We start from the raw sequence: 15898 nt of genomic DNA, 5'->3' as shown, positions 1-15898 counted from the left end.
TGTTCAAAAAACAGAAACAGGAACGTGTTTATTTTCTTTTGCTGATGTCTTTATCGTCCCTCCTTTATATCCTTTTTTTAAAAGTGACGCAGAACTGAGTAAATATGTCCCTCACTGCTCGGCTAAGCATTGGCAGGTCTCCATGGTAATGCTTGAGAAGATTTAGACTTCACCGGAGGGCCTGAGCTTGTCCCACCACGTAGCGTACTGGTGCCTCACCTGATGGCAGACAGACACGTTCATAAACCAAATCAGTGGTCCAAGGGTGAGGCAACACAGGTGACACTGATAACCCTAACCAGTGGTGATTTTTTTTTAGCACTTGACCTATCGCTAAGCCCCGCCCCCCATTGTGACAGCTGCTAAATCGGACACTTTATCAGAGCTGACTAGAGTTTACAATGGCAGCTATCAGTGACAAAACTATCCCAAGAGGCTCTAGACAACTTTTGGAGACAAAAGGACCTGATTTCGCCTAGAAGGCTTCAAAAGGGACTTAATTATGCAATGGAGGGATATGTATACAATTTAAAACTCGATATGGTGGATAACAAGCTTAAATTTGAGGCGAGAATTTACAGAGCTCAATGCAAGAGGGAGAAGCCTAACTCACGGTCATCGCGATTGCAGATAAATACATCCAATACCAGCATTGTTCATGCACCGCATGGGAAAGATACAATAAATTCACAGTCAGTTAATTTAACTAATCTGGAAGGCACCGAGATGTACACCTACGTTTTTTAACTAGCAGGAACCTGCCCCTGACAGGACAGTGTCCAAACCATGGCTATGGTCCTAACTGTTTAGCTTGTTAATGTAACCTTTTTAATTACCGGCATGCGTGTGTTTCGTTCACGTTGTCATGTTAATCCATTATTAAATCTATCGTTTGTTTAATAAACTGTCCCATAACTGACAAAGTTACGCTAGCGCAGCTATTGAATCATTAACGTTAGCTAATTTGAACCAGAGATAACTTGCCTAAGCCTAGCATAACATCAGTGGTGAAAGTAAGCAGGTACTGTGAATAATGAGTAGGCCTATGCCTTTTATCATGTAGGCTTAGTTGATTGCTTTAGCAATGGGAAATTCTAACAAGAGTATGGCAGCTAACGTAGCGTAGCGTTCACTGTGCGGTCTGTCACACAGCTTAATCCACCCACCGGAGATATTTTGGACCGGTCTTGTTTTCGTTTAGGAAATGAGATACAATATACCCCATTGCCTATCTTCTCACGATAACTCGTATCAGTGTTGTATCTATCCCATGCACATCGTTTGGCCATTTATGTTGAAACTACATTACCACAATTAGCCTACAGTACACACTTGTTTTTGTCCCGTTGTGGCTTGGGGAAAGGGATGAAATATACCCCATTCTGCAGCCTATCGGGATACCTACTGTCGGTGTTACGTGTACCCCAAGCACATCGTTTGACCATGTTTTTTTTTTTTCATAAGCAACATCAATCGATCATTAAATTATTGAAAAAGGTCTCCTCCCTGTTGTTTTCAATGGAGTTATCGGAGCCGATGTCCGAGTCCAGTTCAGGCTGGAATGTCATTGGTTCATCTGCGTTCTAAGGGCGGCGCTTAGCGACAGGTCAATTGTGTGTGTGAGAGCTAGCTGATTATTATATTATTATATAAGGAATTTGCCTATACGCCCAGGTAGGCATAGGCTATAGGGAGCATTTTGAGCGCCGGCAGGGAGCAGAAATCCTATTTCGATTACATTTCACATCCTTCAGTTCTCAGCGCGACACAAAGATTTTGCTTATAATACAGCAACAAAGTAAATAAAATAGGAGACAATAAAATCAAAAGATTAGATAGACACATAGTTCAAATAACTTGCATGCTTTATCAAGCTTGTGGCACAAGCATACAACATTAAGCGGAAGGCACAATTGAAACAAATAACAGCAATCAATCATGCTGCTAAATGAACAAAACCTACATAAAATGTTGTCTTTTATTATTTCAGGCTGCAACTTGAAACGAGCAGTAACGTTAGTGGCGTAGATATGTCTGAGTACGATCTGTATGATTTATTTTTTCTCAGTCACAGGTAATATACAGCGTAAGTGGGCACTACTTGTTAGCTTACCATAATATACAGCGTAAGAGGGCACTACTTGTGAGTTTAACGTAATATACAGTGTAAGTGGGCACTACTTGTGAGCGCACTGTAATATACATACAGTGTAGTGGGCACTACTTGCGAGCTTACCGTAATATAAAGTGTAAATGGGCATTGCTTGTGAGCTTACCGTAATATACAGTGTAAATGGGCATTGCTGGTGAACTTAACATAATATACAGCGTAAGTGGGCATTGCTGATGAACTTAACATAATATACAGCGTAAGTGGGCATTGCTGATGGGCTAACCGTAATATACAGTGTAAGTGGGCATTACTGGTGAGCTTACCTCTTCACTGAACACGCAGTGGATCAGAAAGATGCAGAATCCCTGCAGAGAGTGGACAACAATGACTAATACCTCAAGGCCTCTGTTGCTAGGCGGTGGAAGGCGAAGCAGCCAAGGGAGACCGAGGATGAAGGTCTGGAACATGGCTTTCTGCGCCTGGCCTCTGTTGCAGACAGAATGTTTTATTGATTGTTTGCGATCAAAGGTTTTATTGATTTTTAAACAATCAAAGGGCATATCATTCTGATTTCATAGTAGCCAGTTACAGCAGTGGGGGAGGCAGACAAAAACAGAGAGGCAATGAAGATCATTGCCAATAAGACAAGATAATGACCATTGCTATTGTTATAACAGTTAAGATACAGACAGACAGATTTTTGCAGGTGCATTCATACAGGGCAATCTTTTAGTTCTTGTCTCTTGTCCAGGTGAAACGGTCATCGTTTCTGAGGTGTCAGATGTCAGGCCAAAGGGTCAAGCCAAGAACACATTCTAACCTTTGGCATGGACCTGATTCTAGACCAGTGAAACGTCTACATTGTTGCACATTGTTTCAGACTGGATGTTTTAATTGTAAAATGATACTTGTATCACTATGACATTACGTGTAATTCTTTACGGTACAAACCCATGCCACCGTTGTGAGCGACTTCCATCGCTTTGAGTGGGCGTGGTGTAGCGTGTGGAAATAGCATACAGTCCAACTGTCAAAGACGACACCAAACAATCTCATTGGCTGCTGCCGGGAAATATCGCTCCTCATTTGCATAAGTTTCAACATGTTCGAATTTTCAACGGACGCATCGCTCAGATCGCTAATTTACGTCACAATGGATTGGCTCCCATTGAAATGCATTGGGTTTAGAGATCGCGTCGCTCACAACGGTGGCATGGGTTTGCACCGTTAGGTTTAATATCTGTAATATGATACATGGTGAGGGTAATTAATCTTACTTGGCGTATCTGATTTTAGAAATGGGACATTCTGACCGTTGGAGGATGGTGAAAATGGCGATTAAGAGTATAGCATTCACCTGTTCAAGAAGATGACAGAGACAGCGGTGTTCACTCCTCTCTTTGATCATTACAGTAGGCAACTAGGCCTACATAACGACAGCATGCATTATTCTATATCTGTAAATTGTGTTCATTCCAAGGCATTCAGCAGAATTGTAAATTCCGATGAATGAAAGCATCTATTCTAGAAAATGTTCATTGAATATCAAGATGAAGGTAAGTATTTCAAGGACTTTGCAGGGAGCATAAAGATGTCTGTCATTGGAGTTGGAACACTTAATTCCATGTCTTAGTATGCTCAGTCATTGTAGTTTAAACACATTTCATGGCTTATTATACTCACAGCAAGGATGAAAAACACAGGGCCAAGGAAACTCCAGGTGAAACCACCTGCACTGCTCAACCAACATCTGCACACACAGCGACCAAACAATTCAAGAAGCTGTAACGTTTTCATGAGCACATCTGTAATGAGTGGGCAAAACACTGTTACTAAGAATGTTTGTAATTCTAGAATCCTGCATTGTGACAGGGGGCAATTTCTCAAGCTGCACTGGGTAATTTGTATTCATCTCCGGGCCAATGCACCATATAACACAACCGCACACTGAGGACAGATATGGGAACTTTGGACAGAGGTCTGATGAAAAGGGATGGGGTCCTACCCACTTGCTTTAGCACTTTAATGTTCATTAGTTTTTTTTACCATTCACCCCCTCACTGCCGCCATTTGTTTATAATTTAGTATAATTAAAATAATATAAATACACTTCATTTGTATAACACCTGTCATACAATGCAGCTCAAAGTGCTTAATATGTTTATAAGTTAATATGCGGTTTGATGGTACAGAGGAGAACACGCAGGTTTGATTCCAGATTGCTTTGGATAAAAATGTCTGTTAAGTACCTAACCTTACCTCTGACACTAAAATCACATACTGCCACTTTAAACGCTAAAATCACATACTTCCACTTAAATTAGACTCACTGCTGACTTCCATATCCATCAGGCTTCAGTCCAACAGACACGCCCACGATGACAAGGGGCAGCCCATAGCCAATCACATACATGTGCTTCCAGGAGGCCAGCTGCTGCGTATCTGGGGCGAACTGCTCAAGCCCCCTAGTGGACATGAGGAGTAATGCCGCATCTATGGTCAACCAGACGAAGCAGCACAGGTAGAGGAAGTTCACGAAGACTGAAAGCACTCTACAGGATACCTGAGGGGCCAGAGATCAATCAATCAATCAATCAATCAATCAATAATGATGTTGGTATCACCATCACCATCATCATCATCATCATCATCAACAGCATTCGTCAGGATCACCGCAATCATCTGTGTGAATCAGCAGAGAGGTTCAACACTCTCATCATCATCATCATCATCATCATCATCATCATCAGTATAGTAGATATCATCATAAATATCTCTAGGAATCTAGGGTTAAATAGGCTGTGGTGTGTTGTAAACACTCTCAACATTATGTCAGAGTTTTGACTCATCATAACCCTCTCTATCAGAATTAATCACATCTTTATAAGTAGGCAGTGAGATTCAACATGTGTATGGTGTGTTGTAAACACTCTCAACATTATGTCGGATTTTGACGCAAACAACATTATCACCCTCTCTATCAGAATTACCTATAAGGAGACAATGAGATTCAACATGTGTTTGGTGATATCAGAATTAACCACATCTCTATAAGGAGACAGTCGGATTCAACATGTCTACAGTGATATCAGAATTAATCACATCTTTATAAGTAGGCAGTGAGATTCAACATGTGTATGGTGTGTTGTAAACACTCTCAACATTATGTCGGATTTTGACGCAAACAACATTATCACCCTCTCTATCAGAATTACCTATAAGGAGACAATGAGATTCAACATGTGTTTGGTGATATCAGAATTAACCACATCTCTATAAGGAGACAGTTGGATTCAACATGTCTACAGTGATATCAGAATTAATCACATCTTTATAAGGAGACAGTGAGATTCAACATGTGTATGGTGTGTTGTAAACACTCTCAACATTATGTCGGATTTTGACGCAAACAACATTATCACCCTCTCTATCAGAATTACCTATAAGGAGACAATGAGATTCAACATGTGTTTGGTGATATCAGAATTAACCACATCTCTATAAGGAGACAGTGAGATTCAACATATGTATGGTGATATCAGAATTAACCACATCTCTATAAGGAGACAGTGAGATTCAACATATGTATGGTGATATCAGAATTAACCACATCTCTATAAGGAGACAGTGAGATTCAACATGTGTAGGGTGATAACTGCGATCACTGATAATCACCTCCTGCATATGGTTGTTGCTCTGGACAACCAGGAAGAGGACGTGAGCAAGCAGCAAGCAGGCTGAGAGGTTGAGGCGAGCCGTGGTAGTCACTCGCGGGTTCTTCCGCTGGAGGGCAAAGGTCAACACCGCCAGAGTGAGGAGCACCAGCCCCAGCGTGGTGGTGAGTATGTTGAGCAGCCACAGGGCAGGGTCCTGACAAGAACAAGGCTACTGTTAGCGTAAGGCCTCAGGGTCCTGACAAAAACAAGGTTCCTGTTAGCATAAGGCCTCAGGGCAGGGTCCTGACAAGAACACGGTTCCTGTTAGTATAAGGCCTCAGGGTCCTGACAAGAACAAGGTTCCTGTTAGCATAAGGCCTCAGGGCAGGGTCCTGACAAGAACAAGGCTACTGTTAGCGTAAGGCCTCAGGGTCCTGACAAGAACAAGGTTCCTGTTAGCATAAGGCCTCAGGGCAGGGTCCTGACAAGAACAAGGTTCCTGTTAGTATAAGGCCTCAGGGTCCTGACAAGAACAAGGTTCCTGTTAGTATAAGGCCTCAGGGTCCTGACAAGAACAAGGTTCCTGTTAGCATAAGGCCTCAGGGTCCTGACAAGAACAAGGTTCCTGTTAGCATAAGGCCTCAGGGTCCTGACAAGAACAAGGTTCCTGTTAGCATAAGGCCTCAGGGTCCTGACAAGAACAAGGTTCCTGTTAGCATAAGGCCTTATGCACACTGGCTGCGTTTGCGTGTGTGTTGCTGCTCCGTTTCCTGGTGATGGTTGTGTTGTGTCGTGTTGTGTTGTGTCTGGAATGTGTTATTTTGTGTTGTGTTGTGTTTTGGCACTGTGTAAAAATATGAGATTTTTTAGAGGAAGTTTGAGAGTTACACCTGTGGGGCGACAGTCACTCTCCATGATAAATTAAGTAATATATGCATATCTTTTCTATAATCTATCTGTCTATACTCTATCTTTTCTATAATATATCCTCTATCTATAATTCGAAAGCATGTGCAGAGGTGCATAATGCCTATGGTTTATATTAGCAGTTAGCAATGCAACAAAACAGATAACTGTTCAGAGATGCGGAGTGCCTATGATTCATTTCTCTGATTGTCAATAGAATGTCGTCCTAATCTTTGAGTGCAAATCGAGTTTTAATCGTCTCCACAGAACTTTCTCAAAGGCTTAATTAGTCACCTGATGTTTTACAAATGAATATATACCCACATGGGTGTCTGTGATGTCTGTGTTCGTGAAGTGTTTTTGCTATTTGTTTTGTTTTTGTTACTCCATCCCGGCCTCTCGTCTTACTTATACATTCTAAAACTGATTGTTCAAATCCTTGATTGTGATTGGCTAAAAGCCGTTGTAAAATCCAGCATTACCTTACAATTTTACCTGATAACATTCCATATTACTGCGCAGCGAATGGCAAGGCATTCATATAGCGCATTTCATACCCAGTGTTCCATCTGGCTGTTGCATTGCTTCAAGGGTTGCATGGCAACGATTTATTTAGGAACTATATTTTTTACTGGCGGAAGAATGACGGTTTATCATTAAACTATTGTTTCTTAAATTGAATTGTCTTTATTTATGAAACCATATCAAATATTTGTAGTAACAGTTTAGAAAAGTAATAAGCCCCGCGAGTCCGTGGTTTGCGCTGATTTTAGAACTGGTGAGGGGGTTGCTCCCCTTACCTGTTCTAAAATCAGGGCAAACCACGGCCTCTTGGGGCTTATTGCTTAATTTTACACCTGAGTTTGATCGTCCGTCTGCATGATGAGGGAGAACGTGGAGAGATGTTCACAGGTGCACACGGTGTGTGTGGAGTTAGTTTTGCTCACGGCGCAGCCGTCCTCGATCCATGCACTCTCGTTCCAGCAGACGCAATAAAGCTTACCCAGCTTGTAAGAAACCTAAGGGGGATAGTTTAAAGGTTAAAGGTTAAAGGTCACACGGCTTTCATTGAGTACAAATGCTCAGCATGTTTGTGTAGTTTTCCTCAGGCATCTGAGTAGGGTCAGAGCAGATGGATGGATACATTCATTCACAACATAAACATTTACATTTAGTAATTTAGCAGACGTCCAAAGCGACGTACAAGGGAGAGAACAGTCAAGCTAAGAGCAATAAAACCTGGTGTAACAATAAATACTATTTTTTTTTTCAAGAAATAGAAAACGACATAGAAAGAAAAAGAAGTGCGGGACTGTCACTGCTTAAGTGCAAGTTAAGCCAAGGTGCCAGTTAGGAAAGGGAGGTGCTCTATGAAGAGTTGGGTCTTCAAGAGCTTCTTGAAGGTAGAGAGGGACGCCCCTGCTCTGGTAGTGCTAGGCAGGTCGTTCCACCAACATGGAACTACAACTGAGAATAGTCTGGATTGCCGCGCTTGCACAGGCGGCAGTGCCAGACACTGATGAGATGACATATTTAGTGGTTAGATGGATTGAAAGGTCTAATATCCTTATTTCAATAAAATGTGTTATTGCAACAGGCCATATAATCAGGGTACATACAGTGTTTCTGAATTGAATTACTAAATTACTAAATAAGAATGAATAACTGAACAAATGAGGAATCATCATTCACTGAAGTTATAAACCATCATCCACTGTAAAGTAATTGAAACAGTGTGAGAATTCATGCATTATTCCTTTTGTTATGTTCTGCTATTTGATTGTTTGTTTGTGTTTACAGGACAAGTCACTGACGTTGATATGCCTGAGGGTGAAGTTGACTGAATTTGAGAGCTCTGCGTCAATGACGTCCTCTAAGGTGGCAGACACCACCCTGGAGATGATTGTTCTCGTGGCGTTCTCCTCAGTGTGGAAGAGTTCAGCCTCGAGAACATCCTGCATGGTGCTGTAGCCAACAAGGGCCACTGATGCTGAACCTAGGGGTGAGACAAACAAACAAACAAACAAACAGACAGACAGACAAACAGACAGACAGAAAAACAAACAAACAAACAGACAAACAAACAGGAAATTAGATGGGGAGAGATTGGGAGTGGTATCAAGACATGACAAGCAAGTCGGATTCAAACTAGGGTCCCCACGGTTGTTGCGCCACAGCCCGTCCTTATAGAAGAGAAAACATCTAGTAATGGGACTGTGGGAATTGCTGCTGTGGGAATACCGTTGTTCTTCCGGGCGATGCCTCCCAGGTCGATATCCAGGTAAACGTCAGCAGATGGGGTCCTCAGCTGGGGGAATCCTGTCAGGGAGGCGTTTGGTCCGATGCTCAGGATCACCCCCTCTGAGGAAAACAACAACAACAAAAACTACCAGTCACTAACGTTGATTTAAAGTTGAGGTTGGAATGCATAGTTGGTTCTCTCTATATAAAAGTAATTAATATGTTTATTGTTTATTGTGTAAGTTTATTGTTTGCACCAATGTACCATAGAAAATTCCTGGTAGGCGTAAACCTACTTGGCAATAAAAACATTTCTGATTCTGATCCTGATACATCTTAAATGTTCTCTTAATGTATGTACTTCCTCAGGAGGGCTGTATGGGTATGGCTGGGCTGAGGGGGGGGGGGGGGGGGGGGGGGGGGGTGTTATTGTGGGAAGGGGTCATCATATTTCTGATTTGTAAATGTATTGATTCCCCAAAGAAAATCAATAAAGAGTGTTAAACATAAAGTTGAGGTTGTATCTGTAGGCCTCCATTGGCCTGTGCTGCCTACGCGCTGAGCTCCAACCTGTGCTCTTCAGGGAGCTGGGGTGGAGGATCAGCTTCATCTTAGACAAGCTTTAAAGGTCTAAGAGGCCTGTTATAATTATTTTGGTATGCCTTGATGTTTTTGTATATTTCCTCTCTAACTAAAAAACTTTGATACACAAGTGGCATATACAGTACCAGTCAAAAGTTTGGACACACACAGTTTTTTCTTTACTTTTACTATTTTCTATATTGTAGATAACACTTTTTTTGCTTAGGTCATCATTCCATGTGTTTTTGTGTAGTTTAAATGTCTTCAGTATTGACCTACTATGTAGAAAATAATATAACTAAAGAAAACGCTACTCAGAAAAATTTAAGTTGTGTCCAAACTTTTGACTGGTACTGTATGTTGAAGATTAAAGGTTTCTGGGGGTGTTTTTTTTATTATTATAGGACAGAAAACTTGCAGAGCTTTAAAGGCATATCGACAACAAGAGCACCACCAGTGGGAAATAGACCTTTAAGGGCGCTGTGCTCCAACCTGCACTCTTGGTGGTGAAGTTCAGGGAGCTCTGGGTGGAGGTTCGCTCCACCAGTTTGGATATCAGCTTCCTCTTAGACAGGAGCACCGCGTGTTTGTGGCAAACCGGACGCCTGCGGTCATCATCTGCCAACTCATCCAGCAGTAGGGAGACAGTCTGCAGAATGATAGATAGAAGATAGATTATAGAAAAGACAGATTAGAGAAAAGATAGAATATAGATAGATAGATTGTAGAAAAAATAGATTATAGATAGATAGATTATAGACAGATAGATTATAGAAAAGATACATTGTAGAAAAGATAGATTATAGATAGATATATTATAGAAAAACATAGATTGTAGATGGATCGATTATACTGTAGAAAATGTATGCATATATTGTATATTACTTAATTTATCATGGGATGATATTATAAAATATACATGACGTGTCAAGAGTGAATTGTTTCTATGATGAAGTCAGATGAAGTGAATGAAATGCAAAATATGGAGCAGAGCCATAAAACAAGAAAACCACATGAGGGTCTCATAACTTAATGTGCGTTTTTAGCACAATGGGGTTCAGTGTATCATAAACATGATTTGAGTGAGTGTGTTTTGTGTGTGTATGTGCACTACCGTTCAAAGGTTTGGTGTTGAAATGTCCTTGTCTTTGAAAGAAACGCAAATGTAGGATTCTTTGACAAAAGTTTGAAGGATTCAATGTATTATCTCAATTAAAAGGCTAAACTGGTCAATGCTGTATGTCTGTTTTTCCTATTCAAATTAATTGCATGTATATTTTCATGGCACAGAGGCCATTCTCCGTAGTACAAGTCAGTGTATCATCAAAATTATTATGAAGCTGTTATTTTAAGGTAAAATTGTTGCATAACGTTACTTAAAGGTATTACAAGGTCCAGTCTTCCTACCAGTAATATCACAGTGGAATTGCAGTGTTCTATGTTTGACCCACCTTCAGTGGTAAGCCGTCATCTGTCATGTCTCTGATCATCGCCATTACCTTATCCACTCTGACCAATCTGTTCTGCAATTACCATAGTCACATATAATAAAAACATGGCTCATTGTTGAAAGAATGCATAGATATCAGAATAGACTCGAAAATAATGCATAGAGATTATAAATGATTAGAAAAGAATCAATATAAATTAGAAAAGATAACAGAATGCATAGAGATTAAAATAGAAACGAAAAGTATACATAGAGATTGGAATAGACAAGAAAATAATGCATAGAGATTAGAATAGACAAGAAAATAATCTATCCAGAGTGTTACTTTGTGTAAAGTTAGCGCAGTTGGCTTCATTGTAAATTAACTCTTACCTTGTTCCTGGTAGGTAATATCGAGTCCAGCTCTGAACAGAGAGAGAGAGAGAGAGAGAGAGAGAGAGGGAGAAGGAAATAATGATAATAACAACAATGACATTAATAATAATAGGCCGACCAACTATAATAATCAAGATGATAACAACAATATGTAAAAACCCTGCATAAGTACAAAAAAAAAACTAAAAAAGCCCAAATTACCTAAGCTGCAATACTAAAAAAGAACATGGCAGCTACTCCTAGACCGCGGGTTTCACGCTGAGACGTTTCCTCGTACCTTTACAGACGGTGACGTTGATCCTCCAGTTTATACCAGGTGAAGGTAAGTAACCGTCTGGGCACTCGCAGTGGAAACCTCTGCGCATGTTTCTGCAGATAGCCAACTCATCACCGCAGATGCCGGGGTCCAAAGCGCACTCATCCACATTCTCTTTCACATGCTTACAGCCGTTAGGCGATCCGGCGCAGTCCATACGAGCGAGGGTGCTCGAGAGGATGGCGCACACTGTTGTCACAAGCAGCGTAGTTGGTAGAGGCTGGAGCATGTCTTACGCACTCGAGATACCCACTCTGGCGAATCTTCCGATTATTGCCTTCTGCCTGAACACATTTTCAAAAGGCAGACAATTCTGCACTTGTTTGTTTAAATATTTGCACAGCATCCCATTGTTACGGCACACCCAGGTGATATGACGACACAAATGCGCTACAAACTGAAAGGAGAGCTAAATATTTTCAAAAGTTAATGTACATCGGAGCAGGCCATGTACAGTATGCTATGAATGAAGAAGCTAAGTTTATCCTATTCTATCCCAGTATTACAGTGATGATTAAATGCATCCATTCGGAGTTCAATGTAGTGACAACTGTCAAGAAGAGATTTTTACTAAGGTAGGTTATCTGTCTGATTCCTGCTGAAGCTGAACAACTTGTTTAGTTATGTACAAATAATGCAAATGTGATGGCAGCCCACGTATATGTTTACTGTCTGGCTTACTTACACCCACCTGTGTGTGAAATGCGAGTTAATGAGCTCGTAACTTCCGCCTAGATAAACTAGGATATGCTCTCGCCGATTGTTTGAAACACACGTTGCCGTTGCTGGTGGGAGTAGGACGATATCTGTGAGTGCACCTTGTCAGGAGTTTCATGCCAGAACTTCACGTTAGGCATTGGTATGTAAGCTGTTAATTGCAACGTTAGGCTTTCTATCACTTTCTACCGGTAAACCTTGTCTACGAGGTAGCCTGATCAGAATGCTTTGGATGTAAAACAAACCCAAACTGTTAGGTCACAGACATGCAGTGTAGAGTCGTAACACATGCACGTATTTTTTTCGACTCTTGTCTCAGCTAGTGCCACAACGCTTTAGGGGTGCTTTACAAGTGCACATCAGTTTCAAAAATAGCCTGCGACGGTTGTTATGTATGCAGCTAGCCAATGTTCACCAGCCATGTACGAACTCTGCGTGTTGATCACCGACACCAGTAGAATTTGTAATGGTTTGCAAGGTAGTTGATCACATGCACATGAAATGTGAGGCTTTTTTTGGGAATCTTTGCCATAATAGGCGATAGCTGCAGTGTCTTCATGACCTAAGTAATAATCAAGAAGTATCTGTGTGCGATTTGACACCTCTATTCTATACTGTCAAATATGGCACAAACTATTCATTTGCTAAATGTTACCCAACTTAACTCTTTGGTGACGGTGACGGACTCTCTATCAAAATAAATATTACTAATAATTCTGTAAATATTGGAATGGTTTTGCGAGGTGTTGTAAACCATCCACATATAGAGCCAGAAATTCTAAATGATAAGGTTTGAAGGCGAATATCATAGGCCCCTGTAAATCATCAACCATTGCTATTAGCCTACAATAGATTTGGGCAGTGTCTCCAGAAACAGATTTTCTTTATTGGCAGGTATTGAGATTGTTTTAGACATACTCTGTCAACGGTACATTTGGCCATTGCAGAGAGTAAGGCAAGAGCGTGACCCAGTCTTAAGGCTGCTGATACAGGTGCTTTTTTTTTTTTTTTTTTTTTACAAATAGGGATGGCAGAAGCATACTGATTTGATATGCCACATTACCTGTATGCATTACACAAAATTCATCCTTTGCACCTGCCAATCTGTTTCTGATATCCTCATTATTCAAAATCAGGTCAGAGCAATGGCCCTTCAAAATTCCTGTGCACGTCCCTGGTTAATGTTGTCATATGTAATAATGTAATGTAATCATTGATCTCCCGTTGCTGTCAGTGTGTGATGCTATTCCAATGAAAAGCTAGGAAAGGGTAATTTAACTTTTAATAAAGGTCTTTTGAAGGTCAAGTAAAGGTAATTTAACCGGTCTTGACATGCATGAAAAAATGCCATTGTTAGAAAAAATCTTTTCATTTGGAATATAACATGGTCAGTTACATTCCACATATGACCTGAAGGGTGTGTGTGTGTGCTTCTATGAACATGTAGCAGAAAACACAAAACAAAGGATTCTTACGCCTTCATGCAAAAATGTAGTAACTGAATACAAAACTATAATCAGAAAATGCAAATGTGAAATGCACTTTTAAAATAAGTAATGTCAACAAATGGTATCAACTTTAGGAAGGTACATGGACCAAAGAGATCCTGTTAAATATCACTGTGATTGAGGTACAAATGTACAGCATAAAAGAGAGATCAAAGAATATAGTAAAGTTATAATAATACAATGAAATATAAAATAAAAGTAAAGTTAACAGTGTACAGGCTTTTAAAGAACAGTACAGAACTACTACAAGAATGGCATACACAAAACAGATTTTCTTTTCTATTGGTTCTACTGTTTGTCTCTTACAGTTTTTGAATACAAGTAATGAATTACCTACAGATCTATTCCTCCTGTCAACCCTACTCTTACCCAGAACTGAATTCCCTCATCTCCTCATCTAAATCATCAACGTGCTTACTAGATGCTATCCCCGCAAAAGAGTCAGCGCGTGCGTGAGTGAGTGAGGGTGGGAGGGAGGGAGGGAGGGAGGGAGGGAAAGAGAGAGTGAGTGAATGAGGGAGGAAAAGGGAGAGTGTGGGAAAGTCAACATACCTACTTGACACTTTCCCCACAAAACTACTTAAACACACACTTCCCTTATAAAATTAAACACTACTTAAACACAGTACCCTTATTAAATGAGACACTATTTAAACACACATTTCCCTTAATACATGAGACACTATTTAAACACACAGTACCCTTATTAAATGAGAAACTACTTAAAAACACTCTACCCGTATTAAATGAGACACTATTTAAACACACACTACCCATATTAAATGAGACACTACTTAAACACACACTACCCATATTAAATGAGACACTATTTAAACACACAGTACCCTTATTAAATGAGAAACTACTTAAAAACACTCTACCCGTATTAAATGAGACACTATTTAAACACACAGTAACCTTATTAAATGAGACACTACTTAAACACACAGTAACCTTATTAAATGAGACACTCGTTAAACACCCAGTACCCTTATTAAATGAGACACTATTTAAACACACAGTAACCTTATTAAATGAGACACTACTTAAACACATAGTAACCTTATTAAATTAGACACTACTTACACACACACTACTCCTACTAAATGAGACACTATTTAAACACACTACCCTTATTAAATGAGACACTCGTTAAACACCCAGTACCCTTATTAAATGAGACACTATTTAAACACACAGTACCCTTATTAAAATAAACACTATTTAAACACACAGTACCCTTATTAAATGAGACACTTCTGAAACACTACACTTATTAAATCAGACACTACTTAAACACACACTACCCTGATTAAATGAAACACTACTTAAACACACACTGCCCTTATTAAATAAGACATAAGTGGTAAACCTAATAAAAGAACCCTCATTGGTTCATTCTTCTAGCAAAACAACATCAGAGGACTCTTCTATTAGAAGCTTTACCACTTACTCTGAGTTAACTTATCCAGGTTTGTCACTAAACCACGTACGACGAATGCCCTTCAGGTATTCTTGCAGAAACCCTCGGCCAACACCTACCCACCCCCACCATACTGCCAACACCTACCCACTCCCACCACAGTGTCATGTACTTATTTATCCCATTGTCTGGTATTTACCTGCAATGTAAATAATCAACATAGTTTTCTGTTCCATTACTCTACTTACCTCTGTAATAGCGATAATTTTAATTATAATAATAATACATTGTATTTGTAGCGCACTCTTCATTCAAAATTGGCTTATTGCCTTATTTGCACACTATACCCACTAAACTGTTCTACAATATTGTGTGTGTGTGTGTGTGTGTGTGTGTGTGTGTATAAAAGTGTGTGTGTGTTGGTGTATATATGAAAGTGAGTGTGTTTGTTTAAAAGTGTGTGTGTGTGTATGTGTGTATATAAATGTGTGTTTGTGCATATAAAAGTGAAAGTTTGTATGTATGTATGTATGTATATATATATATATATATAAAGGTGTGTGTGTATGTGTATAAAAGTGGGTGTGAGAATGGGTGTCTACGTGTGTTTG

General features: G+C 40.0%; 1 protein-coding gene across 1 annotated transcript; it reads right to left on the bottom strand.

The window, feature by feature from the left end:
- Positions 1-162: 162 nt before the first annotated feature.
- Positions 163-11868, bottom strand: LOC308361822 (adhesion G protein-coupled receptor E3-like; the record flags this gene model as incomplete). Its single annotated transcript, XM_080834280.1, has 13 exons — positions 163-219; positions 2437-2599; positions 3391-3470; positions 3797-3863; positions 4444-4676; positions 5789-5983; positions 7533-7694; positions 8490-8671; positions 8917-9036; positions 9991-10147; positions 10950-11021; positions 11321-11352; positions 11601-11868. 13 exons carry the CDS (start codon positions 11866-11868, stop codon positions 163-165), a joined length of 1788 nt encoding a protein of 595 aa, XP_080690406.1.
- Between the last annotated feature and the right edge of the window lie 4030 nt (positions 11869-15898).

The sequence above is a fragment of the Sprattus sprattus genome (genome assembly GCF_963457725.1).
Source record: "Sprattus sprattus genome assembly, chromosome: 1".
Taxonomy (NCBI): Eukaryota; Metazoa; Chordata; class Actinopteri; order Clupeiformes; family Clupeidae; genus Sprattus; species Sprattus sprattus.
The sequence above is the reverse complement of the archived record's forward strand: the minus strand, read 5'-3'. Positions and strand labels throughout refer to the sequence as shown.